The 25,023-nt window shown below is 45.4% G+C and overlaps 3 protein-coding genes across 3 annotated transcripts; 1 reads left to right on the forward strand and 2 right to left on the reverse strand.

Moving 5' to 3' along the window:
- Positions 1–1,223: 1,223 nt before the first annotated feature.
- Positions 1,224–5,672, reverse strand: chtf8 (CTF8, chromosome transmission fidelity factor 8 homolog (S. cerevisiae)). The gene is made up of 3 exons (XM_072385305.1): positions 5,590–5,672; positions 3,814–3,937; positions 1,224–1,587 (listed from the first exon to the last, which is right to left on the reverse strand). The coding sequence occupies exons 1-3, from the start codon at positions 5,607–5,609 to the stop codon at positions 1,324–1,326; spliced, it is 408 nt and encodes a 135-aa protein (XP_072241406.1). The 5' UTR covers positions 5,610–5,672; the 3' UTR covers positions 1,224–1,323.
- Positions 5,673–5,763: 91 nt separating this feature from the next.
- Positions 5,764–16,947, forward strand: utp4 (UTP4 small subunit processome component). The gene is made up of 17 exons (XM_072386734.1): positions 5,764–5,842; positions 8,119–8,283; positions 8,429–8,617; positions 8,696–8,780; positions 9,703–9,792; positions 9,887–10,098; positions 10,168–10,339; positions 10,607–10,698; positions 10,837–10,933; positions 12,983–13,047; positions 13,146–13,265; positions 13,467–13,623; positions 15,239–15,345; positions 15,455–15,550; positions 15,625–15,810; positions 16,442–16,552; positions 16,731–16,947. Exons 2-17 carry the CDS (start codon positions 8,125–8,127, stop codon positions 16,845–16,847), a joined length of 2,055 nt encoding a protein of 684 aa, XP_072242835.1. The 5' UTR covers positions 5,764–5,842; positions 8,119–8,124; the 3' UTR covers positions 16,848–16,947.
- Positions 16,948–21,916: 4,969 nt separating this feature from the next.
- Positions 21,917–24,087, reverse strand: il17c (interleukin 17c). The gene is made up of 3 exons (XM_072385306.1): positions 24,055–24,087; positions 23,721–23,965; positions 21,917–22,228 (listed from the first exon to the last, which is right to left on the reverse strand). Exons 1-3 carry the CDS (start codon positions 24,067–24,069, stop codon positions 21,982–21,984), a joined length of 507 nt encoding a protein of 168 aa, XP_072241407.1. The 5' UTR covers positions 24,070–24,087; the 3' UTR covers positions 21,917–21,981.
- Between the last annotated feature and the right edge of the window lie 936 nt (positions 24,088–25,023).

Genomic DNA, 25,023 nt, shown 5'->3' on the forward strand with positions numbered 1-25,023 from the left:
CATAATGCCCATGTGTTGAATTATCGTGCAGTTTGGAGTAAAATGATGAGAAAGCAGAATATTTTATTAGGTTTGTTTGCATTAACTATGACTAATTAACCACTTATATTGGCCCCCATAAAGTTTTACTCTCTGTTCCTGCAGTGAAAACCTATTTTGGCCACATGTTAATCTTCTTTTATCGAGCTTTTTCTCAGCGTCGCTGTTTAAACTCTTAGAGCAAAGTTACACCTGAAGAAGAAGAAGGATGTCGGATCTTTATCGGACTTCTTTGTGGTATTGGCACCTTTAACTTTAACTTAAAGCTTCTTTGATTAAATATTTCACAATAAACAATAAATCGAGTGAAAGAATTGGGAGTGAACTCACACACCAGGTGGGAAACATGAGGATAAACCTTACTAAAGGACGCCTAAAGAGGAAATCAGGGATCCAGCCACTGATGATTGGTCATAGATTGATCTAACGTCCGAGTTCCTGCCCTCCAACGCAGACTTAGTGAAGAGCTGAGCGATTTTAAGCCTCATCACACGTGGTTTAATCCAGCTGTCAGCATAAAGGTGAATATTACAAATAACAGGCCTGGTGATGGATGAAAGTGGTCAGCCAATCAGGTGGCAGCTTCAGCCTCATGATTGGCTCATAATTCTCAGAAGACATGAAGAAAAACAACCAATCAGGGATGAAATTTAATGTAAAGTTTTTAGTTTCCATCAAGAAAACAGTCACCGGTTTCAGTTCTGCAGTGAATTCCTGTGAAAAGCTTCGCTGCTGAGGTCACTGATCTGACTCCAACCACATGGACCGGCTTTAAGAGCAAGCTGCCAGCCTGTCTGAGCCCGAGTGTGTGTGGGGGGGTGCTGCAGCTGGATGAATCGGGTCCATTCAGCCACGGCGCTCCAACAGCACCGCGTTCTACTGGTGGGAGACGCCTTCAGCAAACACCGACACGCTGTAAACATTTGTTGTTTCTCAGCAGCCTCAGGCTAAATCTGAGGGTCAGCGGGTTTTATTTATCCAACACATCAGTGCAGCTCACATGTGGTCAGTTCTGGGCACGCTCAGATCCACCTGGGGGTTGATTTCACACGGCTTTCCATCTCTGAAAAGGTCAAAACAGATTCATTTATTCTCAGAGTTCTTAACCATCCGGACAGTTTTCACAGGTTCAAAGTGTCGCTGCAGACAAATAAACTAAAATAAAAGTTCTGCAAGAGCAGCGAGTCTGAGTCTGAGTCTGTTCTCCTCGGCTCAGACTAAACAACCAATCAGGAGGCAGGAGGAAGTGACAGAACCCAACATCTGTGAGTGGAAACCGCCCTGCTACACCTTCTTGGGCACGTTCGTGATGATGGGTTTGGGCCGAGTCTTAAAGATCAGCTTCCGTTTGATGAGCGCAGAAACAGCGTAAGAGGTGGAGGCGTGTCCTTCCTGGTCCGTTTCCATGGCTACCTGTGTGACATCATCGTTACTGTCGAGGCTGCCCTGCGAGTGGCCCGAATGCTTGGTGAGGACAGCGAAGGGCTTCTCCAGCTTGACCTGCTTCCCATAAAGAATGTGATGTCCGACGGTGAGAACCGGCACCCCCTGGTGGAGGGAAGAGGAACAGCATCAGAAAGTGAGATTCAGGACTTTATAGGAAACTGTTCTGAGCCTCAGAATCTTAATGGCAGCTGAGTCAGACTCATGGTTTCATCTTTGGGACAGTTTAACTCGTACAGGTGAGAGTTAGGAGCGTAAAGCTGGACCAACATGGATCAGAACCCCAGTTAAATGCTAAAGATGCAGTTACAGCTGTACATGGACCCCCAGATTGAACTGAATGTATTACATGCATCCTTATTTGTGAAGTTCCACAAAGAGAGCAAAATGTTTTACTTTTTGTGCAAATGTTACAACATAAAAACAGCCGGAGCTGAAACAAAGAGGAAAACAAAAGTAGGATCCTTTTCAGACAAAAGAAGGGCGTATTTTACACTTTTCCCAAGATTTCTTCAATTTTGCCTCTTGAATTTCAGAGAAAAGGTCATAAATTAAACTGTAGCAATCCGGAGCATCTGGTTTGAGACACTTAGCTGCAATCCTCGATTTCCCAAACGAATATTTAGTTTAACTGTTTGCAGATGTGTGGAAACCCAGAAAGTTGTCCTTCCCAAACTAAACCTTTTTACCCTGAATATCGCCAACAGTTCTGGAGAAATCACTCTCCGGGACGTTGGTGCTTCTGGACTGGCCCAAAACAGATGAAAATGACTGAAATGAGCCTGTAGCGGCGCCTGAGCCGCGATGGTTTCAGGACTGGAGCAATGAAAAACCTCCAAAGACCACCGAGCTGCAACCGTTGGATTCCTCCTCCCGTTTGAAGACTCTTTTATGATCTTCAGTTCACTTTGGAGCCAGAATCCGCCTCATAGGCACCCATAAAGACATTTAACAAGTCCTTTTCAGATTCTATCCAACCCTAAAACACGAGTTATGTGATGGCGTACCTGAAGGACTCTTTGATAAACCAACATGAGGCCCAGAGACTTTGATTCTCACATTTATTACAGAACTGAAGCTTTACCGCGAGCAACAAACATATTAGTACTTTAAAAAGATTTAACAGAAGACATCTGATCTGAGCTGTTTGTCCCGCTGTCAGGGTCTCCTTCAAGGTCGGTTCATCTGAATAAAACGACGTCACTTTTGTTTTTATCACGTCGAACCTGCCGCTCTTAAAGGGGAACTTTGCACCTGGATTTAAAGAATCCGCTGAAGGACTTTGAGGAAAATGCTGCTATTTAATGTTTATTTTGAAAGATGCTGAATATATCTTTGAATGTTTAATATTCATAACAGTTCATACCAGAATAACTGACAAAAAAGCTTTACATGCTGTGTAAAATGGAAATGAAAATAATGATTTAAAAACTTTTTAAATCCATCTTTAACTTGGTGGCAGCAACATGTTTAAAAAAGGAGGGAAAAAGGCTGGAAAATTAAAGGGGAACTCCGGTATTTTTAAACCTTATTTCTGGCATGAAATACGTTCATCTACTCACTGAGAACAGTTTGGTGAAAGTCGGCGTCCTTCGGAAGATATTTAGATAACTGGAGATCCATATAACGGAGTGAACGGGGCTTAGAGGATGCAGCCTCTAAATAAGGCATTATCTGTCTTTATTTCACCAATACTTTAAGAAGAATGAATGAATGAACGTGTGCTATAGCTCTGTTAGCTCATAGCTGCTGTTAGCTCATAGCTCTGTTAGCTCATAGCTGCTGTTATGTGGCTACTTGCAGCTATAGGAGAGCTAACGGAGGGATTTCTACACAGGCACTCTACTGGGACCACTTAAAGTTCCCCTTTAAAGCTGCATTCTTACCCAAACAGAGCGACTGACATGCAGGGTTCAGTCTGTCCTGATCCTACTTTACAAAGACAAACGTTTCAGTATGAAAGCAGAGAATTTCAGAATAAAGTGTCAATGAAAAATCCACCTGGAATATATATACAGTTACATATTGATAATATTCACAGGAAGGTTAAAATTACACAACTGCTCAGCGGTCTTAATTCTGTCCCCGTTTTAAAGGGTTAGTCCAGAGTTTACTCTGCCAACAGCATCATAAAAGAAACTTTTGCTGAATTTAGACCTTTATTTGGTATCAGTTCAGCTCTAAAGACATGAAAATAACTTGATTTGATCTTGAAATTAAGAGACAATTACTGACTAAGTTTAGAAAGCTCCAGATTTTGGGTAATTAAGGTCTAATTGTTAGCAGATTCCACACTTTCTCCCCCAGAAGCCTTCCCGGTGTGCTGTGTACCTCTTTGGTGTAGAGCAGGTCTCCCATCACGTTTCCTGTCAGACCGGAGTCGTGTCTGGACACGATCTCCCCCTGCAGCTCCACCAGCAGCCACTCCGGAGGACTGCTGCCATCCAGGCTGCCTCTGCAGGAGCAGAAGTTCAGTTTATCTGAGACCTGTGAGCTCAGGGCTCCTCCAGAATCTGGACCCAACCTTGTAACAAACTGTTCTGTTTGACAAACATGCTTTTAACTGAGCTGCTGTGCAGGTGAACCAGACAATTTGGTTCCAAAACAGAAGAATTTGTGTCGTCTCTCGTAGTTTAGTTTTCTAAGAATAAAGTAAACGTTGTGGGAAGAATATTTCTGACGACAGTTCTGTAACCATGACAACGACTGAATGCCTCCAACATCACTGTTGTTCATATGAAACATTTGATAACATAATCCTGAACAAAATATTCAAATAAAATAAAAATATTTACTTAAAAGAAGCAGATATTATGAAATAAGAAACACTTTGGAAAAGCCCTGATTTCTTTATACATTTCCAGGAAAACAGATTTACTGAAACATTAATATAAACCCAGAATCTGAGGCAGAAACAGAGTTTTTATCAGTTCTCAGCAGCTTTAAAGTGAATCTCTGGTCTGAGCTCCTTTATTCTCCAACACAGCCAGAACCCTCTGAGACAAGCTTTCTGTCATTTCTTTAAGGAGTCTTCAGGAATAGTTCTCCAGGCTTCTTGAAGGACATCCCAAAGCTCTTCTTTGGATGTGGGCTGCCTTTTGTTCCGTTCTCTGTCAGATGATCCCACACTGCTTCAATAATGTTGAGGTCCGGGCTCTGGGGAGGATTCATCCCTCCATAAGACCTGTTGCCACTGATTTTCAGTCCACTTCTTGTGTCATTTGGCACAGCTCAGCCTTTTCTCCCTGTTTCCCTTCCTTAAGAACGGCTTCTTGACAGCCACCCTTCCATGGAGCCCATTTCTGATGAGGCTTGGGCCAACAGTAGATGGATCAGCTGAAGGTCCAGATGCATCTCTCAGGTCCTGTCAGGTCACAGCTGGATTTTTTCCTCTTTCTTAAGGACATCACTTTCAGATCCTGTTCATCTGCTGTAGATAGTTTTTTAGGCCTGACACTTCTTCTTTTGTCCTCCACTTGTCCAGTTTCCTCAAATGTTTTAAGGACACACTGCACACCATGCTGAGATATGCCAAGTTTTCAGCTAATAGCTCTTTGGGAATCACCTTGTTGCTGCAGAAATCCTATTTTCTGTCTGTCAAACTGTGTTTTCTTTGCTGTTTTTCATAGATGCAGCTAAAGAAATGGGAACAAATGATGTGTCTTTGTGACAAAGTGCCTAAAGATCCAGTTTAAAACGGCTTCTTTGCTAAGTTGTCTGTTCTGTGTCGACACAACACTGGTTCATCCCTTGAGTTAGGAGCCTTTTTTCTGCCTGAATGCTTCATAGCTCAGAGTTAAGTTGCTTAATAAAGCTCTGGCTGCTGAAGGAAATATAAAGAAATTTGAGCTTTTTCAGAGTACTGCAAACTTGCTTTGTTTATTGTGTTTTGTGGATCAAATGCAACACTTAATTTACATTTAGATCCTTGCAAAAAACACTTTAAAAGATTTACTTTCTACGGACACCTTTTTCTCCCACACATTCTATATTATACTTTCCACGGTTCTGCTCTTATAAAACACCACACATAATCATCATAAAAGTCTGTGAATAATCCGACAGAAAAGCACATTTTTTCCAGGTTAAACAGAAGTTTTTTCTCACCTTATAACTATCTGAACCATCGTCCCGTCACATAAAACTCTCCTTCTTCACATTCACTCCGAAGCTGCTGCTTCAACGTGAAAACAGACCCATTCAGTTCCGGTATTATTTCCCGCCAGCTCTGCGTGCAACCGGCGTGATGACGTACTTCCCCCTTCTCCTTCTACCTCCGGTTCAAAGGTTATCAACGTGGCTGCCCATGTTTTGAAACGTGTGGTGATAAAATTGATGCAAGCTTGGCTCCAGCTCGCAGGTAAACGATTTTTTTTCCGTTAAGTTTGATGCTGTTGAACCATTGAGAGTTACTGTTAAACCGGAAGTTGTTCCGCTGCTTCACACGGACTGTTTTTACCCGGTTTGTGCCCTCATGTGTTAGCACACATTCAGCCGCACAGCTAACTGCTGTGTGTTTTGTCAGCTGGACAAATTTGAAGAAACAAACGACCCGTTAAAAACACTGACTGGTGTCTGTCTGAAATTAACCTGTCTGGGGTGGGGGGTGAGAAATAAAGCTGTCTGACCGGAGGTTAGCGCAGATTATCTTTACTGAACTGTTCTGAAAAAGTTCTGCTGGACTGTTCATCACTCAATCCACTGTTGCATTGAAGGATTTAAAAGACAGCTTTGGTTATTGTGCAGTTCCCATTGAAAAACAAATATACTTCACTGTGTTTCAAAGAAATTCACATTTTAAATAGAAAAGTATAATTCAAATGCCATCTGAGCATAATATTAGGGCCAACTTTTACACTTGTGAGTATTTGGTAAATTACCATTAAAGTCTCGAATTATTTTAATAAAGTAAGTAGAATTTATTGTACTAAACTTAAACGCTCACGTGGGCAATGACAGCGAGCCCTGGAACAGTGTGATTGGGAGGAACAGACCCCCGATCTGTTGTGCTCGCCCTGGACTGTCCATAACGAACACCATGTTCAGGGCTCTGGACCGGACCGGAGGGTGTTTTTAAGCTACAGGGGATCACACTCCTCAGCCCCCCTGCTCAGGTCTAATCGGGGGTACTGGAGATGAGCATCCGTCAGATAATCGAATCTCGGGTTCAGGTGGAGCAGTGGACCAGCTCTACACCCTCAGCAGGGTCCTGGAGGGTCCATGGGACCAACTGCTCTACATGCGTTTTGTGGATTTGGAGAAGGCGTTTGACCGTGGCCCTCGGGGAGTTCTGGTGAGGGTTGGACTCCGTCAGGGCGGCCCTTTGTCAGCCAGGGCGTTGAAGAGGTCCGGTTTGACAACCTCAGAGTCGGGTCTCTGCTTTTTGGGGATGATGTGGTTCTGTTAGCGTCGTCGGGCCGTGACCTTCAGCTCTCACTGGAGCGGTTCGCAGCCGAGTGTGAAGCGGCTGGGAAGAGAATCAGCACCTCCAAATCTGAGACCACGGTCCTCAGCTGGAAGAGGGTGGAACGCCCTCTGCGGGTCGGGAATGAGATCCTTCCATCCTTCCATCTTTGCATCTGGTTAGGATGCCCCCTGGAGGCCTCCCTGGGGAGGTGTTCTGGGCCCGTCCCACTGGGAGGAGACCCGGGGAAGACCCAGGACACGCTGGAGAGACTATGTCTCTCGGCTGGCCTGGGAACGCCTCGGGGTCCCCCCGGAAGAGCTGGAGGAAGTGGCCAGGGACAGGGACGTCTGGGTTTCTCTGTTAAAGCTGCTGCCCCCCCCCCCCCCCCGACCCGACCCCCAGATAAGCGGCAGATGATGGATGGATGGATGTTGTACTAATTAAACATGTAAATTAGTACATCCACAGCCATTTAGTTCCTCTTTAAGACACAAAAGCACAATAAATACACTTTACATTCTGCTTTTCTGCATTTAGATTACAGCTAACATAAACTTATCACAAAACTAGTTCCAAACTAGTAAACTTTAAGTTAACTAATCATTACCACACTTTAAGTTTAGTTAAAGTCCAGCAGGCTAAGAGTGAATGTACATTTTTCACCGTGTTAGAATACCTGATTTAAACCGATCCATGAAGTTATTTCTCATGTAAAACAGCAGAACTGGAACCTTTTTACATGGGAACGTTTTCTCTGTGATTTTATTTCAAAGCTTTGGACAAAGCAGACATGGTGACATCATCACTTCCAGCATTACATGCAGTCATTGTTCTCAGTGTTGCCTTTGAATACCTTCCACCGCTAACGAGCCGAGACTCGTCTGATTCGATTGGCTGAAAAGTTTAAAAATATTTCACGAATCGTATCGAAATCTTTCCGATTAGAGATTCAAGCAGAAGCAATTACATGAAGATTAAATAAAGAAGCTGTGTGCTAACAGGCCTCAGGCAGGTTAGAAATAGCAAAATGTGCTAAAAGAAGAAAAACTGGGTTTCCACTTCTTCTAATCGAGCAGCTCACAAACGCGCCCCTCGGGGAGTTGTCCTCGCTGAATTTACAGATCAGGAACTCTAAAGTCTAAAGAAGCTAAAGTTTATTCTTTGTTTTTTCCATCCAGCTCTTCTGTGAGCAGTCCTTAGTCTAACCGTGAGTCTGTTCTATGTCGCAGTGTTAAATGGGCGAGTTCAAGGTGCACCGCGTTCGATTCTTCGACTACATGCCCAGCGCCATCCGGGCCATGGCGTTCAACAGCGGCACGGAGCGGCTGGCTGTTGCCCGGGGCGACGGCGCTGTGGAGATCTTCAACTTCGCTGACAGCTACTTTCAAGAGAAGGTAACAGCTCCCTCCTCAGAGAAAGAGAGTAAAGATCAGAGAGTAGAGTTCACTTCTGCTGCTGAACTCTCACGGGATCGATGAGGGTGCTGAGCACAGAACCCTGAGGAACTAACCTCCCACCCCTCTTGATTTTGGCGCCCAGGTGATTCCCGGACAGGGCGGCCGGGCGGTGGAGGCTCTGTGTTGGGTGGGCTGCCGTCTGTTCAGCGCTGGTTTGAACGGAGAGGTCACAGAGTACGACCTGGAGAACCTGAGGCCGCGGTACACCGTGGAGGCCTACGGCGGGCCGCTCTGGACCATCAGCTGCAACAGTCAGGGAACGCTGCTGGCGGTCAGTCGGGGGCTCGTGGTTATAGTCACTCCTCAGATGTTTGGTGGGTTTGGGATTAATGAGCGTTTTCCATGACAGGTTGGCTGTGAGGACGGGACGGTGAAGATCTTTGAAGTACTGGAGGAGAGGATCCAGTTCCAAAGAAACCTCGACAGACAGAAAGGTGAAGGATGACTCTTTACTGTCACTTTTATGTCTCCAGCGACCCCTGATGTTTCTGTATTTATCAGACGCTTTTATCCAAAGCGACTTACAAATGAAGATATAACAGCTTTATAAAAAGCTAACAATAAGCTACATAGAAGGAACCCAGGAGTCCATCTAGTGGGTTTATTCCACTAGTGGAGTAAAGTCACAGGTCAAAACCACCTCAGGACACCTATGATTTCATTCATTTGCCATTTAGTCAATTCAACACTTGGTTGGGTTTAAACATTATGGATCTACATAGTTATAGAACCCAGAAGTACTTGGTTAGGTTAAGGAAAACTTTTTTTCGTCACTTGTAAATAGGGTTCGGTGTCGCTCCTGATTTTCTGAATCACTTCAATTAAAACTAAGGAGGTCATGATTCATTTGGTGCATCATTAAAAATGTCCTCACAGAGAGTTCAGGCTCTTATGTTTCTGTATTCAGCAGACGCTTTTATCCAAATGAAGATATAACAGCTCTATAAAAAGCTAACAATAAGCTACATAGAAGGAACCCAGGAGTCCGACTCTGTCAGAGGGGACAGAGTAGAGATAGGGTGCAGGCATAGAAGGAAGTGCAGAAAGATAAAGTGCAGAGATAGAGGGGGGAGGGAAGTACAAGGTAAGTGCTGGGATAGGAGATGCTCTCTGAAGAGCTGGGTTTTCAGGAGCTTCTTGAAGATAGACAGGGACGCCCCTGTTCTGGTAGCGCTCGGTAGGTCATTCCACCATCGTGGGACGACACATGAACAGAGTTTGGATTGTCTTAGGCGTGGTGTAGGAGCTGCTAGACGACAATCCTGGGACCAACGGAGGGACCCAGTTGGGACAGAAGCCATAAAAGGATGTGACAGAACAGTCTGACCAGCAGGTGTTTTGGTTCTGACCCTGCAGGCCGCATCATTTCTCTGTCCTGGCATCCCTCCGGTGCACAGATAGCTGCTGGAATGATGGACATGATCCGCATCTTTAATGCAGAGACCGGTAAGTCTCCCTGGAGGGATGTGCCCAGAACGACTGTAACATCTGGTGATCGCTTGGTTTTTCAGTTGAATGATTAAATTTGTCCTGCCGTCAGGCCACGCCTCACACAGGCTGCTGGTGGAGCGCGGCGTGGGAGCGTCCAAGAGCAGGGAGGTGGTGGTTTGGAGCGTGGCCTTTCTGTCCGATCACACCATCATCAGCAGCGATTCTGCTGGGAAGGTCCAGATCTGGGACGGACTCACGGGAACGCTGCTCAGCAGCCACCTGGTCACCAAGTGGGACGTCCTGGCTCTGTCCGTGTCGCAGGTGAGGCCCGTTTTCCGTTGAAGTCCGGCGCCCCCTGCAGGTTCAGTCATGTTTGTGCATGTGAAACAGGACGAGAGCAGCGCGATCGCCGGGACGTCCGAAGGCACCATCGTCCAGTTCCAGTTCATGTCCCCCACTGTGGACCGGCAGGACAAGCAGTGGGTCAGAACCAGGACCTTTAAAAACCATTCGCACGATGTGAGGGCGCTCGCTCACACCGACACGGCTGTGGTTTCTGGAGGTGGGTGTTAAAACTGCAGGCTTTGATAAATGAACCCTGCAAACTCTGCAAAATAAAAAAAAAACACTGCAACTTTTCCCATTTTACCGGGAAAACGTAAAGAAACTGGATCAGGACTTTTGCACAGTTCAGTAAATGTTAGAACAACCTGATAAAGTTGATTTTCTGAGGAGTTCAGGTCAGAAATGACATGAATAAATCCAGTGTATTGACTGCTGCACTCGTATGAAAACGGCTCATTAAGATGCTGATAACCTCTCCTGTCAGGTATGGACACGCAGCTGGTGGTGCGCCCCCTCCTGGATAAGGTGGAGAAGAACACCCGGGAGTCGGCGCTGCGCGTCGTCGCTTTCCCACATGTGAGTCTGCAGAGTGTGCAACACGACCTCTCAGCTGCTGCCGGGCCTGCATCACCTTTACTCTGTGGGAACTTTCTAAATGAAGCAAAGACATTTAAAGTGGCACCTTTGATCACAGCTGCCTTCTCTTCCATGCAGAGAAACCTGGTCGGTTGTTCAAAGAAAGCAGGACTGCTACTCTTTCAGTTCCCCGATCATTTAGAGCTTTGGAGGCTGGGAGAAAGCGATGAACACGGTGAGAAAAACACACACCTTCATTGTGACAATCTGCTGAAAACCGCTGTAGAAATAAATTCAGACATGCTCAAAAGGCCCAACCAGTGCCAGTCTTCCTTAAGCTGTTTCAGAGTTAGGTTTTATATCCACCTTTGAATATTTGGGGGTTTTTAAGCCTTTATTGTCACTGTATGATAAGCTCAGAGCTCTTTGGAGACCAATATGAGGGAGTTAAAATCCAGAATCTACAGAATTCTACATTCTCTTGTCAGAAATAGTTTCAACGGTATGAAAAGCATCATCGATTCTTTGACTATTTCCTCTCAAACAGTAAGAAGCCAAGATGTTTCATGTTTTGTCTCATGAATTTCTCTTAATTTGCAAATAAACATCATTTCTACACCTCAGACCTGCAACATCCCATAAAGTCAGTGAACCTTTTCCCACTTTGTTTCCTTCTGCCAACACTTAAAGCCGTTCTGACTCTGAGGAAACCAGGTGATGCAGAGTTCCAGCTGTTATTTTGTCCCATTCCTCCTTAAACAGGTCTTAAGGTGTGCAGCAGTGCGGGGGGGTGGTTGTATGTGTTGATTTTCAGCCTTTACTCATTCTGTCAACCCCATAAACAGACTAAACTGATCAGTTTTACATGTTATAACATTCCTAAAAGGCTTGAAATAACTTTTACAGCCACAAATTGGAAAAACTTGGGATAGTTTTCTGCAAAAGCAGATGAAGAAAACACTTATTTTGATGTTTTCTCTTACTTTTACTTCCTGTCAGACAGTCTGAACTCAACAGATTTCCTGTTCAGCTTCATTTAATCTGGTAACAAACATCTTTTCTACACCTCAGACCTGCAACATCCCATAAAGTCAGTGAACCTTTCCCACTTTGTTTCCTTCTGCCAACACTTAAAGCCGTTCTGACTCTGAGGAAACCAGGTGATGCAGAGTTCCAGCTGTTATTTTGTCCCATTCTTCCTTAAACAGGTCTTAAGGTGTGCAGCAGTGCGGGGGGGTGGTTGTTTCTCTGCTGGGGACAGGTCAGGACTGCAGGCAGCCAGTCCAGCACCCGTACCTCTTCTTCCTCAGCCAGGCCTTTGGAATGTGGCAGAATGTGGTTTTCCATGGTCTGCTTGAACAATGCTGGGACGTCCCAGGAAAAGATGTGGCCCTGAAGGCAGCATCTGTTGCTGTAAAATCTCAGGGAACTTTTCTGCATTAATGCTGCCGTCACAGAAGTGGAAATGAGCTTTGCCCCCTGATCCAACCCCATACCATCACAGAGCCTGGCTGCAGGGACTGGCTGCTGACAGCAGGCTGGATGCTGCTTTTGCTCTTTGCTCCATTTCTTCCAACAAAGATGTGGAATACTGATGGGTCTGACCACAGCACACGTTTCCACCGTGTGACGGTCCATCCCAGACGCCTCCGAGCCCAGAGAAGTGGACGAGGTTAACATCAGGCTTCTTTCCTGCACAGTAAAGCTTGTGAATGGAACTCTGTATTGTAGTGCTGGACAAAGGTTTCCACAGTAATCCCTTGTCCAGGTGCTTCTATCAGCTGCTGATGAATGACGGTTCTTGATGCAGCGTCTGAGGGGTCAGAGGTCACGGGGTCCAGCTTAGGCTTGCTCCCTCGTCCTTTACACTGAAACTCCTCCAGGTTCCCTGAATGCTTTAATGATATTCTGCTCTGTAGAGGCAGAAATATGCAGATCCCTTCCAGTCTTTCTCTGAGGAACTTTGTTTTTAACACAAACTGGAGCTCCTCTGAACATCTTTGCCTGTCATGGCGGCTGCTTTAGGACCAGATTGTGTCTCTTGCTCTCACCTCATTGCGAGCCCTAAATTGTCCCGTGTTTTTGGATAATGTTGTTGCCTGAAATGGAATCATTTTGACAAATGAAGTGAAGCTAATGACATGAAACATTGGCTTCTTACTGTCTACACTCAAATTAATGTCAAAGTAACCGTGACTGCATTTTTACGCCATATTGTCCCAACTTTTCCCGATTTTGGGTTGTAGAAAACGAGCGATATTTGAACCGATCTGTGTGTTAACAGGGAAACCCGGTGAATATCTGCCTGTGAAGAGGAACCCAGAGAAACTGATCCAGCTGAAGAGGAAGGTGTGTCTGTGTTTTAAGCTGCTTCTGTTCAGAGAGTGAGAGTAATCCAGCTGCATGTTGGAGCAGCTACAGAGCTGAGCGTGTGCTGCTGTCTGCAGGGCGAGGACAACATCTGCTGCAGCGCTTTGTCTCCGTGTGGCGGCTGGTTGGCTTACTCCACCGTCTCCAGTGTGCGTCTCTACAGGCTGCAGCTCGGCAACAACATCAGCATCAACAAGGTGGGCCCCAGCCGTGAGCTTCGAACCTGAGCTGATGTGATTGGCCCTCTGAGGTCACATGATCAGGTCGCGTGACATCATCAGACCCCAGAGGGTTTAATGTAGTTATAATTGAACTAAAGACCAAATGTGGGTCGTTGTCGGGCCTGAATTTGCAGAAGATCATAAAGAAGTTTGTCTTGCTGCTTTTCCTTCCCTCAGGTGTCCAAACTGCCTAAAGAGCTTCACTCGGTGCACCAGCTGTGCTTCTCCCCAGACTCCTCCAAACTCTTCGCCTCCTCCAGTCAGTCTTCTGTCGTCGTCGTCGCTCTCAACCAGCTGGAGTGCAAACACCTTCAGACCCTCAGGCACAAGTCAGGTGAGCAGGGCTGATGGGTTGTTGTGAAAAAGGAAGCACAGCATCTTTCTCTGAGGTTTTCCCTCCAGCGCTGCTTCAGGTCATTGAGGTTTGCAGCTTTGGTTTCTGCAGCTCTCTTAAGGTCCCACCACAGCATTTCAGTCAGGCTGAGGTCTGGACTCTGACTGGACCAGTTTCAAATCAACTTAACCAAGTTTGAGTCTAGACTCAGACTTTGGAATATTTTTAAATGGACCCTGATATTCTGTTTTTCTTTTGAACCAAAATGTTCTTGTAAAGCTAAAAAATGTAGAAAACACGGCTAAGAAGGTCTAATTTACAGTGTTTGTTTACTCTTTGCTATTTCCCTGAACATTTTGCATTGTCTAGCACATAGAATATAGCACAGATTAATGGAGGCATATTTGGGGAAAAATGCTGCATTTCATCATTGAAACATGAAAAAAAAAAAAGTCTATAATCCAAGATGGCCGCCACGCCATGACGTCATAATATGCAAATTAGGTGTGTAAAATAGCTTCCTACATAAACTTTGGGTCGTCCTTAACATTTCTCTAATTTACAGAAAGTCTCCATCTCTTATCAGTTTTAAGATATAACCTTTGGAAATTTAAGGGTTAAGGAATATTTTTAAATGGACCCTGATATTCTGTTTGCTTTTGAACCAAAATGTTCTTGTAAAGCTAAAAAATGTAAAGAACACGGCTAAGAAGGTCTAATTTACAGTGTTGGTTTACTCTTTGCTATTTCCCTGAACATTTTGCATTGAATATTGAATATAGCACAGAGATTAATGGGGGCATATTTGGGGAAAAATGCTGCATTTCATAATTGAAACATGAAAAAAAAAGTCTATAATCCAAGATGGCCGCCACGCCATGACGTCATAATATGCAAATTAGGTGTGTAAAATAGCTTCCTACATAAACTTTGGGTCGTCCTTAACATTTCTCTAATTTACAGAAAGTCTCCATCTCTTATCAGTTTTAAGATATAGCCTTCTGAAATTTAAGGGTTAAGGAATATTTTTAAATGGACCCTGATATTCTGTTTGCTTTTGAACCAAGATGTTCTTGTAAAGCTAAAAAATGTAGAAAACACGGCTAAGAAGGTCTAATTTACAGTGTTGGTTTACTCTTTGATATTTCCCTGAACATTTTACATTGTCTAGCACATAGAATATAGAATATAGCACAGAGATTAATGGAGGCATATTTTGGGAAAATGCTGCATTTCATAATTGAAACATGAAAAAAATTCTATAATCCAAGATGGCCGCCACGCCATGACGTCATAATATGCAAATTAGGTGTGTAAAATAGCTTCCTACATAAACTTTGGGTCGTCCTTAACATTTCTCTGATTTACAGAAAGTCTCCATCTCTTATCAGTTTTAAGATATAACCTTTGGAAATTTATTTGGCACCTAAAGGGTTATTTAATATTTTTTGTTTGCTTTTGAACCAAAATAAGTGCATGAAAATGTTCTTGTAAAGCTAAAAAATGTAAATAACACAGCTAAGAAGGTCCAATCCTTTCTTAAGCGTTACAAATCATGTGTGCTGATGCTTTCAGCCACCTTTAAAACGTGTGTGTGTGTGTGTGTGATGTCCAGCCTCCACACAGCCGGTCCACCTGCTGTCTGCCAGTGAAGACGGGAAATGGCTCGCTACAGCAAACACCGGCTGTGAGATCCACGTCTTCAACCTCCACAAGCTGAAGGTGAGTTCAGGGTTCACCATCAAATCGAACTTTACGTATATTTCATTCTTAAAAAGCAACACAAAGCGCCTGAGAGGCTAAAAACAACTGGATTCCTCTCGCTTTGCAGCTCCACTGCACCGTTCCAGTGTACAGCTCCTGTCCCACCGCCATCGCCATCCACCCGACAACCAGCAACCTCATCTCTGCGCACGCCGACCAGCAGGTGAAGGCCGCTCGGCTTGTCCTCAGCCTATCCTCCCGCCGGCGGCAGGTCATGTGACTGTGTGTGTTTTGCAGATCTTTGAGTTCTCCCTGAAGCAGAAGCAGTACACCGACTGGAGTCGGAAGCTGCAGAAACAGGGGCTGCACTCGCTGTGGCTGCAGCGGGACACGCCCGTCACCCACATCGCCTTCAACCCCAAAAACCCGGCGCACGTGCTTCTGCACGACGCCTTTATGTTCTGCATCATTGACCAGAGTCTGGTACGTCAGCGTTTATCTCTCCACCCTCAGCTTCTGCAGGTTTTTCCTCCTTTGAAGCAGATTTACTGAAGTGTTGCGGCTCACCGTTTTTCTGAGCGTCACCTGAACGCCTCCCTGAGCCGTAAAGCTCTGCCACCACCGTGCCTCGCCTTAAGGATGAGGTTCGATGCTGCTCTGCTTCTTTTTAGGTGGCACACACTCCTGTTTCTTCTTGTCCAGGTTTCTGAGAGCAGAAACGTTACTTTGAGCCGCTAAAGGAGCAAAAACCGACACCTCGGGTTGTTTTTCACATGCCTCAACATGGAGGAGTCTGAGCACCGAGCCCATCGGTCCAGACAGTATTCAGCTGGTTTTTTTAAACATTTGTTCATGAATTAATGTTTAAAGACTGTGCTGAAGGCCTGAAATACATTAAAACCGTTGTTATAGTGACTGTTTATAGAATAAACCTCCCCTTTAAAACATCCGTGGTCTTTAGCTGTGACTTTTAAACGCAGCGTATCATCTGTGGAGAGTAACTGAGGAATTAAATGAACCCTTTCTGGAGGATTCTGCCTTTGAAGGCATCATCCTCGGGGTTCAGCCTTCTTTCTTCTCCCACTGACTGTCTGGTGTCTGTTTCCACATGCAGCCGCTGCCTGACGCGCAGACGAAGCTCTACAACCAGATGACCCTGAGGACTCTTCCTCCTCCCGACAGGAGCAGACACAGCCACGCCTTTAAGATCTGCAAGAACTTCCAGGTACGAGCTTCTGATGCACTGACAGCGATTTAAAAACAGGGTTCTTAAAAGTCTCAGACAGCAGAACTGAACCCTTTAAGTTTGTCTGTCAAACAAGATAAATTTGGGTTGAATTTGATCGGCTCAGATGAAGATGTGTGAGAGCGTTTATGCTGACGTGTGATGTTCTGTCCCACAGCATCTGATGAGCGTGAGCGTGCTGGAGGACCACTCTCTGGTGGTGGTGGAGCGCCCTCTGCTGGACATCATGTCTCAGCTGCCTGCGCCGGTCCGACAGAAGAAGTTTGCCACATAAATGTGGGCCTCACTGGACTGAAGTCACCACGTTGTGTTGATGTGTTTCCAACTTGTAGGAGATGTTTTGATAAGATAATAAATTTAAGTATTTACTGTAATCTGTGTGATTTAAACTGATTGGATGCGTCTCGGTTACAGATTCTTATCACTTATTTTGATGGTAGAAAAGTGCTTTGAAACAGTAAAAATGTACATAAACGCCTCACAGTCACTTGTTCAAAGCTGGTGATTTTGGGTAAGTGGCGGTAAATGTGACGTTGGAGCAATGCTTCTACAACAAATCAGCTGCCAGACTGTAATTTACCGGGAAGCTTCACGTGCTCGGACATTTTAGCGGTAACAGCTGTGAGCCTGCTTGTTGTTTACCTGTCTGACTTTAAAGTTGACCTTAACCTTGGTGCATTTCATTCTTAACATGGTCCAAGCCTTGGCTCCTGCAGCGTGGCTGGGCTCAGCCCGAAGAAGCAACAAACACGTTTATATCTGCGCACCTGAGGGACTCCGGTGTCCACGTGCCAACGGTGGAGTGGCGCAGCCTCCCTGATCCTGGACACTCGGGTGAAGAGAGGCAGCAGAAACTTCAGGGGCCTCATGTACAAAGACTTGCGTGGATTTCCTACTGAAACATGGCGGACGCTCAAACCAAAATGCGCTCCAACGTACAAAAATATCCGGATGTATCCATGTGTGCGCACGCATGAATCCAAGCACATTTCCTTTGTACATCCCAATCAATGTGGAATTGAGCGCACGTGTCGGAGTACCCGACTCCTCCCTGTTCACTCCCCTACTTAAATATGCAAATCATATTTAAATGAGCCCTCCACCTGCGATTCCTCTCTGCACGATCAGAAAATAAAGAGAAAAGAATGAGTAAGACGGGAAAAAGAAGAACTTAACGGAAAGCGAGATGGAGGTGCTACTTTCTGAAGTGGAGGCCCGCAAAAATGTGTTCTTTGGCGCGCTGTCCTACGATATAAGCAGCAAACATAAGAGGAGTGGGTGGGAGAGCGTGAGCGAGGCCTTTAATGCTGTGGGGTCTGAGAAGCGCACACAGCAGGGGGCTGTTTGAACAGAGAGTCGAGACAACTATGGGTGATGCTGCTCTCTCAGGGGTGATGGGTGACTCTGATTAAAGGTAAATACCTGTATTTGTGTAACTCACAACGAACGTGTTCATACAGTAATCAGTGCAGACGTGCGCAAAGGTGAGGCCGATTAAGACATTTCACACTTTACGCACGGGGTTATTAACATTTGCACACAGAGACGATCAGGGGCTTGTTATAAAGATCTTAAGCTGTGGTTTAACCAACAAAAAACAGCAAGTTACTAACTTTAACCACCAACTGTGATGCTGTGAAGACGGGATGGAAATTGGGGGGCGCACGTGGTCAATGCACGTCACGGGGACAATTACACGAGTAAAGTTTCTCACCAAGAAGCCACCCATCGCGCACAGTACAGTAAGCATGTGCGCATCACATACGATCTGTACAGTGATGGAATGAAAATGTTTCCTGTTGACATAGAAATTCATCATATGATGGAGCTTTTTATAGCTCCATATATCCATTTATATGCAGTCAATAGCTCTGATTACATCGGGAAAACCGGCTCTTGTTTCAAACTACGCTTCAATGTTGGCCCGTTCAACTGCATTTTGGGAATTTGATATACCTGCTGGGGTGGCTCAGTTCAGGGTCGACTGGCACAGTCCCGATCGGTTGGCCAGCTCCCTCTGGAATGCCCGGGTGGTTAAACCCCAGTGTGCACGACACCTGTGGCGCAAGCAGCGCATGGCTCCTCGCTGTGTTCCAGGAGGATTGCCCTAAAAACGGCTGACGAGCCAGTTGTCATCATGTGCCAACAAATCCTCTCAGTCTCTTAAAACACGTTTTCTTCCAATTGCACCATTTACAAAGTCTTCCAACACCGCTAAAGCAGCCCTTGTTTTTAATGGTATCCATTGCAACACTTTGCGCATGTTTTTAGATCCACTCTGCAGACACATTGGTGTGTTAATTGTTCATGTGTCTCAGATGTGCACATCACTCAGAATCATCAGCTGTGGAAAAGTGCGTACTACAGCCCTGAAGTTGGCGTGAGGCACCGCACATTTCCACGGTCATTTCGCTCTTGATACATCTGATCTTTGACGTGAAAAGTGTGTACGCCACTTTTTTGTGCGTACTTACCCTTTGTGCATGAGGCCCAGTTCTGCGGCAGAAACTTCAGTTCAGCTGCAAAAACGTCAGCTCTGCAGCAGAAACTTCAGCTCTGCTGGAGAAAAACTTCAGCTCTGCAGCAGAAACTTCAGTTCAGCTGCAAAAACTTCAGCTCTGCAGCAGAAACTTCAGCTCTGCAGCAGAAACTTCAGTTCAGCTGCAGAAACTTCAGCTCTGTAGCAGAAACACTTCAGCTCTGCTGTAGAAACTTCAGGTCTGCTGTAGAAACTTCAGCTCTGTAGCAGAAACTTCAGCTCTGCAGCAGAAACTTCAGTTCAGCTGCAGAAACTTCAGCTCTGTAGCAGAAACACTTCAGCTCTGCAGCAGAAACTTCAGCTCTGTAGCAGAAACTTCAGCTCTGCAGCAGAAACTTCAGCTCTGTAGCAGAAACACTTCAGCTCTGCAGCAGAAACTTCAGCTCTGCTGTAGAAACTTCAGCTCTGCAGCAAAACTGAAAGTTTTATCTTCAGAAGTTTAAGATTTCTTTGGAATGGCACCCAAATACATTCTTTTTTATGTACAGTATATTCTTGAAAAGAGAAACCATCTGAATACTCAACCATGAGTGGAGCATTGAGTCATTTTCATCATATCTTTACTCATGTTTTCCCTTTATTTCTGACCTCCACATAACTCCTGATGTCTCATCTTTGTTTTACTCAGTTTGGAATGACTCAGATCCATTTTTTAAATTTCCTAACTATATTCATTAGTCACAATACAAGACGTGCATGCGCCTGCATATGCATCCTTGGATAGATATAATTAGATTCTCTGTGTTTTTATTAGAGAGCAAAGGGATGTGATCCCAGCAGAGTTGTTTGGTGATTGGAACAGTTAACTGCTCGTCTCTAACAAACAAACCAGGATGAGGACTACTTTTTGTCCCCTTGTTGTGCACAAACCACCTCTGTCATGCTGTAGCTCAGACATCCATCTGAAACATTTAGCATGCTAACTGAGGCCTGTAGAGTCTGAGATGTAGCTCTGGGCTTTTCCACTTTGGGGTGACCTTTAACCTTTAACATGCTAACTGAGGCCTGTAGAGTCTGAGATGTAGCTCTGGGCTTTTTCACCTTGGGGTGACCTTTAACCTTTAACATGCTAACTGAGGCCTGTAGAGTCTGAGATGTAGCTCTGGGCTTTTTCCCCTTGGGGTGACCTTTAACCTTTAGCATGCTTACTGAGGCCTGTAGAGTCTGAGATGTAGCTCTGGGCTTCTTCACTTTGGGGTGACCTTTAACCTTTAACATGCTAACTGAGGCCTGTAGAGTCTGAGATGTAGCTCTGGGCTTTTTCCCCTTGGGTTGACCTTTAACCTTTAACATGCTAACTGAGGCCTGTGGAGTCTGAGATGTAGCTCTGGGCTTTTTCACCTTGGGGTGACCTTTAACCTTTAACATGCTAACTGAGGCCTGTAGAGTCTGAGATGTAGCTCTGGGCTTCTTCACTTTGGGGTGACCTTTAACCTTTAACATGCTAACTGAGGCCTGTAGAGTCTGAGATGTAGCTCTGGGCTTTTTCACCTTGGGGTGACCTTTAACCTTTAACATGCTAACTGAGGCCTGTAGAGTCTGAGATGTAGCTCTGGGCTTTTTCACCTTGGGGTGACCTTTAACCTTTAACATGCTAACTGAGGCCTGGAGAGTCTGAGATGTAGCTCTGGGCTTTTTCACCTTGGGGTGACCTTTAACCTTTAACATGCTAACTGAGGCCTGGAGAGTCTGAGATGTAGCTCTGGGCTTTTTCACCTTGGGGTGACCTTTAACCTTTAACATGCTAACTGAGGCCTGTAGAGTCTGAGATGTAGCTCTGGGCTTCTTCACCTTGGGGTGAACTTGCTGGGACGTCCACTCCTGGGAAGATTGACAGCTGTCCTGAATGTTTTCCACTTGTGAATAATCTTTCTTTCTGTAGAATGATGGACTCCAGATAGTCTGGAAATGGCCTTATAACCCTTCCCAGACTGATGGGCAGCAGCAGCTGCTTCTCTGAGATCATTGCTGGTGTCTTTCCTCCTTGGCATCGTGTTAAACTGACAGAACTTCTGCTTTTATAGAGCTGCTCACACTGACTGAGGATCAGTTAATCAGAGCATTGATCATCAGCAGCTGGCTGCTTCTTACCCTCTTAATTCCTGTGGGAGCAGTGAGGGTTCACTTAGTTTTTCACACACTGCTTTAGTGTTTTCTCTCAGTTTTTGTTCCATAAATAACGACACAGCGTAATTTTTCATGTGTTGCTTTTCAACTACCTTTTTTACGCTATAATGTGTAAAAACCAGAGGGAGGGTGTAGTTTCTTTCTCACTTGACCAGTCAACCCGGTGCTTAGAGACCCCTTTAAATACAGACACACACACTTACTCTCTTTTAAACATTTTTCTTTATTTTGCTTCAGAGAAGCTCAACTTTTGTAGTCCCACTGGGACGAAACCAGCCAGAGAAAAAACTCCAAAGTCTTCCTTATCATGCGATGAAGAGCAAGTGCTCAAACATTTCGCATGCAAAAAACCCAAATAAATATTCAATTATTAACAGTTCAATTCAGATTTAAGAAACCTATACAATAGCTAATTTCTTTGATGACATGTCATCAATATATATATATTTATGAAAACAGCTGCACTTTGCGCAGCTGTAAACAAGTCATGATAAAGAGCAAACAGGGCCTGTAAGGACCTACCAAACATACATTATAAATAAATACACAATAAATAGCCTATAAAAAGTATGGAGTGCTGTAAGTTGCGCACGGAGGCGTGTCAGGGCCACGTGTCCAGCTCGGACTCCAGCTGAGGAAAGGTTTCCTCTGAGCGCCGGCAGTCTGATTTCACCCACCCGAGTTGGAAGAAGCGCAAGCGCAACATGAGCTGTGGTGGGGCAGCAGGTCCGCAGGGTCGCCCCTACGAAGACTTGTATTTGACGCAGGTACACCCAACAGCTACCTGTTCGGAGACCGGCATCAACCGGTATGTCGTCCCATTTGAGCACGGCACCCGCTTCAGGAACACCCGCGTCTGCGTTATGACGGCGGAGTTGTAGTCATGGCTTTCCTCCACGGAGCCGTTCTCGTGAACAAGGATGCATCCCTGGCACAGGCACTCAGCCTCCACATAGGTGTGAGGAAAGTGGTTCGGCTTCGTTACAGTTCTGGAAGGGAAAAAGAGGACTCAGTCAGAAAGCCAGTGGCTCATAATGCACCTCCTCTGCCAGCAATCCGACACAGTGGCGCGTAATAAACGTGTTAAACACTCAGCTAGGTGGTTACCTTAGCGAGGCAGCTTTTCTGATTGTAATGTAATGAATTGGACTGTATGTTTGAGGTGTCCTGAGATGACGTTTGTGTTTGATTTGGCGCGTCATCAGCAAGACTGAACTGAATAGAAAATTCACGCCACCAGGATTTCACTAAGCGCCATTTGGGGAATAAAATCCTAAAGCCAAAAATGTGTTGCTTGAATGCACCATGGCATTATTTAACTCCCAGTGGTGTCTAATAACGAGCTTCAGCCTCACAGCTGTCTACCGATCCATTACCATGCAGCTTTGACTGCCTTCCACAGGCGGGGTTAACCAGTTAATCGTAGTATTGGTCAGGTAAGTGAACGTCTCACGGGGCAACAACCGACATGGCCCCCCAGAATGGGTCAGTGACACACACCTCAATGACCCTCACATGCTGTTCCCATTTGAAAACAATCACAATGAGAGTAAATCGTGTGTAAATTAAATGATTTTAGTCTGATGCCGGGCTGCGGCGTGAAGCTAAAATCAGTGTTGGATTAGTTTTTATCCTGTTAGCTGTGATAAACTGTCTTAAAATCTCACTATATTCACGTCTTTCTCAGTGACTGTGAGCCACCTGAGCCACGATGATGTGGAAAGTCGGGATTTTCCCGTCATGGAGCAGCACACCCGTCAGCCCCATAAACTGATATCAGGGTTGCGCAAATTCTAATTTCCGGATTACACCATCTTCCTCCTGCTTGGTTATTCTGAACTGACCGCAGGAGTGAGTGAACGCTGTGATGGACAAGTCCCCACATTTGGTTTCATCTCACCTGCAGCTCTGAGTGATGCGTGACTCTTTACGTTACTTCTCACATGCAAACACTCCGTTATTGCCACGCGTAAAAGTGTCAGTGTGGGTCCTGCCACGCGGTTGGTTTGTGAAAATCTAAATAATGACTAAATAATAACTAATAATAACTAAATAATTCAAATTAAGCATCCTCACAGCTTCCAGCACCCACCCCCCTCCTCCTCCTATCTTTCCCCCATTCATCTTAAACTGGGAAATTCACGTTTTCTGAGCTCACTGAGGGTTTCTGACCCAGTTAAAGTTGACCTGTGCACGGAAAACAGTCTGAGAGGGAAGCAGCATCTGAGCCAGGAGTCCCCTCTGTCAGCATCTCCACCTGCTCTCTGCTTCCAATTTATTCTACACGAATCGTTTAAATGAAGGCAGCACTGTAAGTTATTAGTTTAATCAGATAAAAGTTAGATTCACCCTAAAGCCAGAACTCTATTCCTGAGCAGCGATTTATTCCAATCTCGTCCGTCTCCTCAGAGGTGATCAGCGAACCTGCCTCTTAAAAAGCTATAAGTTTAAATCAGCCTCGTGTGTCAGGGCGGTACCTACATGTATCTCCAGGGGGACAGCGACCTGTCCTTGATCTCTGGGAGCAACAACATCTTCTGATAAAGCTCCAGCGGACAGGTGGCAGGTGCGCTGGCGTCCGCCACAGATGCGGGCTCCGGCGGCTGCGGGTAGAGGCTGCCGAGCTTCTTCTTTGCGGTCCTCTGCAGCGTCTCCTCATCACAGCATCGTTCTGAGTTGATCATGCACGTCCACACAGGCACGAGGCACAGCACCAAGGTGAAAATCTGCGGGGGGAGACAAACACAGCGCGGTGAGATGACGGAGGAGGCGGAGAGCAGGCGGTGTGTGAGCGGCAGGCTGGTCCGGAGCTTACCACTCTCACGTCCATTCTCTGCGCCGCTGATATGACTCTGACTCTGACTCTGACTGTTTATGTTCAGACTGGTTTTGATCTGATTGCTCCTCATCAGCCAAACGCCTTTCTTTTATACATGTACGCCGGGGAAGTACCGGTGGCATGAGGAAACAGAACATCCTCTTTCCATAGTGAAAGTGTGTGGCAACAGGTAAGAGGAGGGAGGGATACTTGCGTGCTGCTGTCATAGACGCACTCAGTTGACACCAGAAGGTGTTTTCATCTGCAGAGGGATGACATATCTCTGCACACGCGCCGCAGCTGATCTAAAACCTCTATGAGCAATTGATCCAGACGGAAAGTGATGTTGACCATGTCATTCATCAAGATCAGTTGCATTTCAGACACTTTTAGATTGGATTAAATGTCGTCGTGATGCACTCAAATGTAAGAAAACCAGAAGCGCAGCTGGAAGATACAGCAGCAGCACATCAAAACGTCTCATTTAACATGTTTCCACCTAAATCTGAGCAATCAGATAAATCTGAGTGAACAAACTGTGGCTCAGGTTAACGAACAGCTTCAGAGTGAAGATGCCGGTGTTCCCACAGCAGGGGGCGCTGCAGAGAGAAGTTAAAAACGTGTAATACAGGACTGTAACTTTGGAGTAAGAGATAACGTGAGATGTGAGAAATACAGCACTGTTTAAAAGTCCTGATCATTTTCCTTCCCAGCAGCCAGATTATACTTTAACCTTTAAAGTGTCCTGATCAACAGTTCTGCAGCTTTCTGAAACCTTTAAAGTGTCCTGATCCACAGTTCTGCAGCTTTCTGAAACCTTTAAAGTGTCCTGATCAACAGTTCTGCAGCTTTCTGTAACCTTTAAAGTGTCCTGATCAACAGTTCTGTAGCTTTCTGTAACCTTTAAAGTGTCCTGATCAATAGTTCTGCAGCTTTCTGAAACCTTTAAAGTGTCCTGATCAATAG

This window comes from Leuresthes tenuis, unplaced genomic scaffold (assembly GCF_036924035.1).
Source record: "Leuresthes tenuis unplaced genomic scaffold, fLeuTen1.0.hap1 SCAF_5, whole genome shotgun sequence".
NCBI lineage: Eukaryota > Metazoa > Chordata > Actinopteri > Atheriniformes > Atherinopsidae > Leuresthes > Leuresthes tenuis.

Coding starts and splice junctions, on each gene's coding strand:
- utp4 (XM_072386734.1), top strand. CDS start 8,125: ATGGGCGAGTTCAAGGTGCACCGCGTTCGATTCTTCGACTACATGCCC. Junction 9,793..9,886: donor CATCTTTAATGCAGAGACCG/GTAAGTCTCCCT, acceptor TCCTGCCGTCAG/GCCACGCCTCACACAGGCTG. Junction 10,934..12,982: donor GGGAGAAAGCGATGAACACG/GTGAGAAAAACA, acceptor GTGTGTTAACAG/GGAAACCCGGTGAATATCTG.
- chtf8 (XM_072385305.1), bottom strand. CDS start 5,609: ATGGTTCAGATAGTTATAAG. Junction 3,938..5,589: donor ATGGTTCAGATAGTTATAAG/GTGAGAAAAAAC, acceptor CTGCTCCTGCAG/AGGCAGCCTGGATGGCAGCA. Junction 1,588..3,813: donor ACCTGCTCTACACCAAAGAG/GTACACAGCACA, acceptor TCCCTCCACCAG/GGGGTGCCGGTTCTCACCGT.
- il17c (XM_072385306.1), bottom strand. Junction 22,229..23,720: donor CTGTCCCCCTGGAGATACAT/GTAGGTACCGCC, acceptor TTTCCCTTCCAG/AACTGTAACGAAGCCGAACC.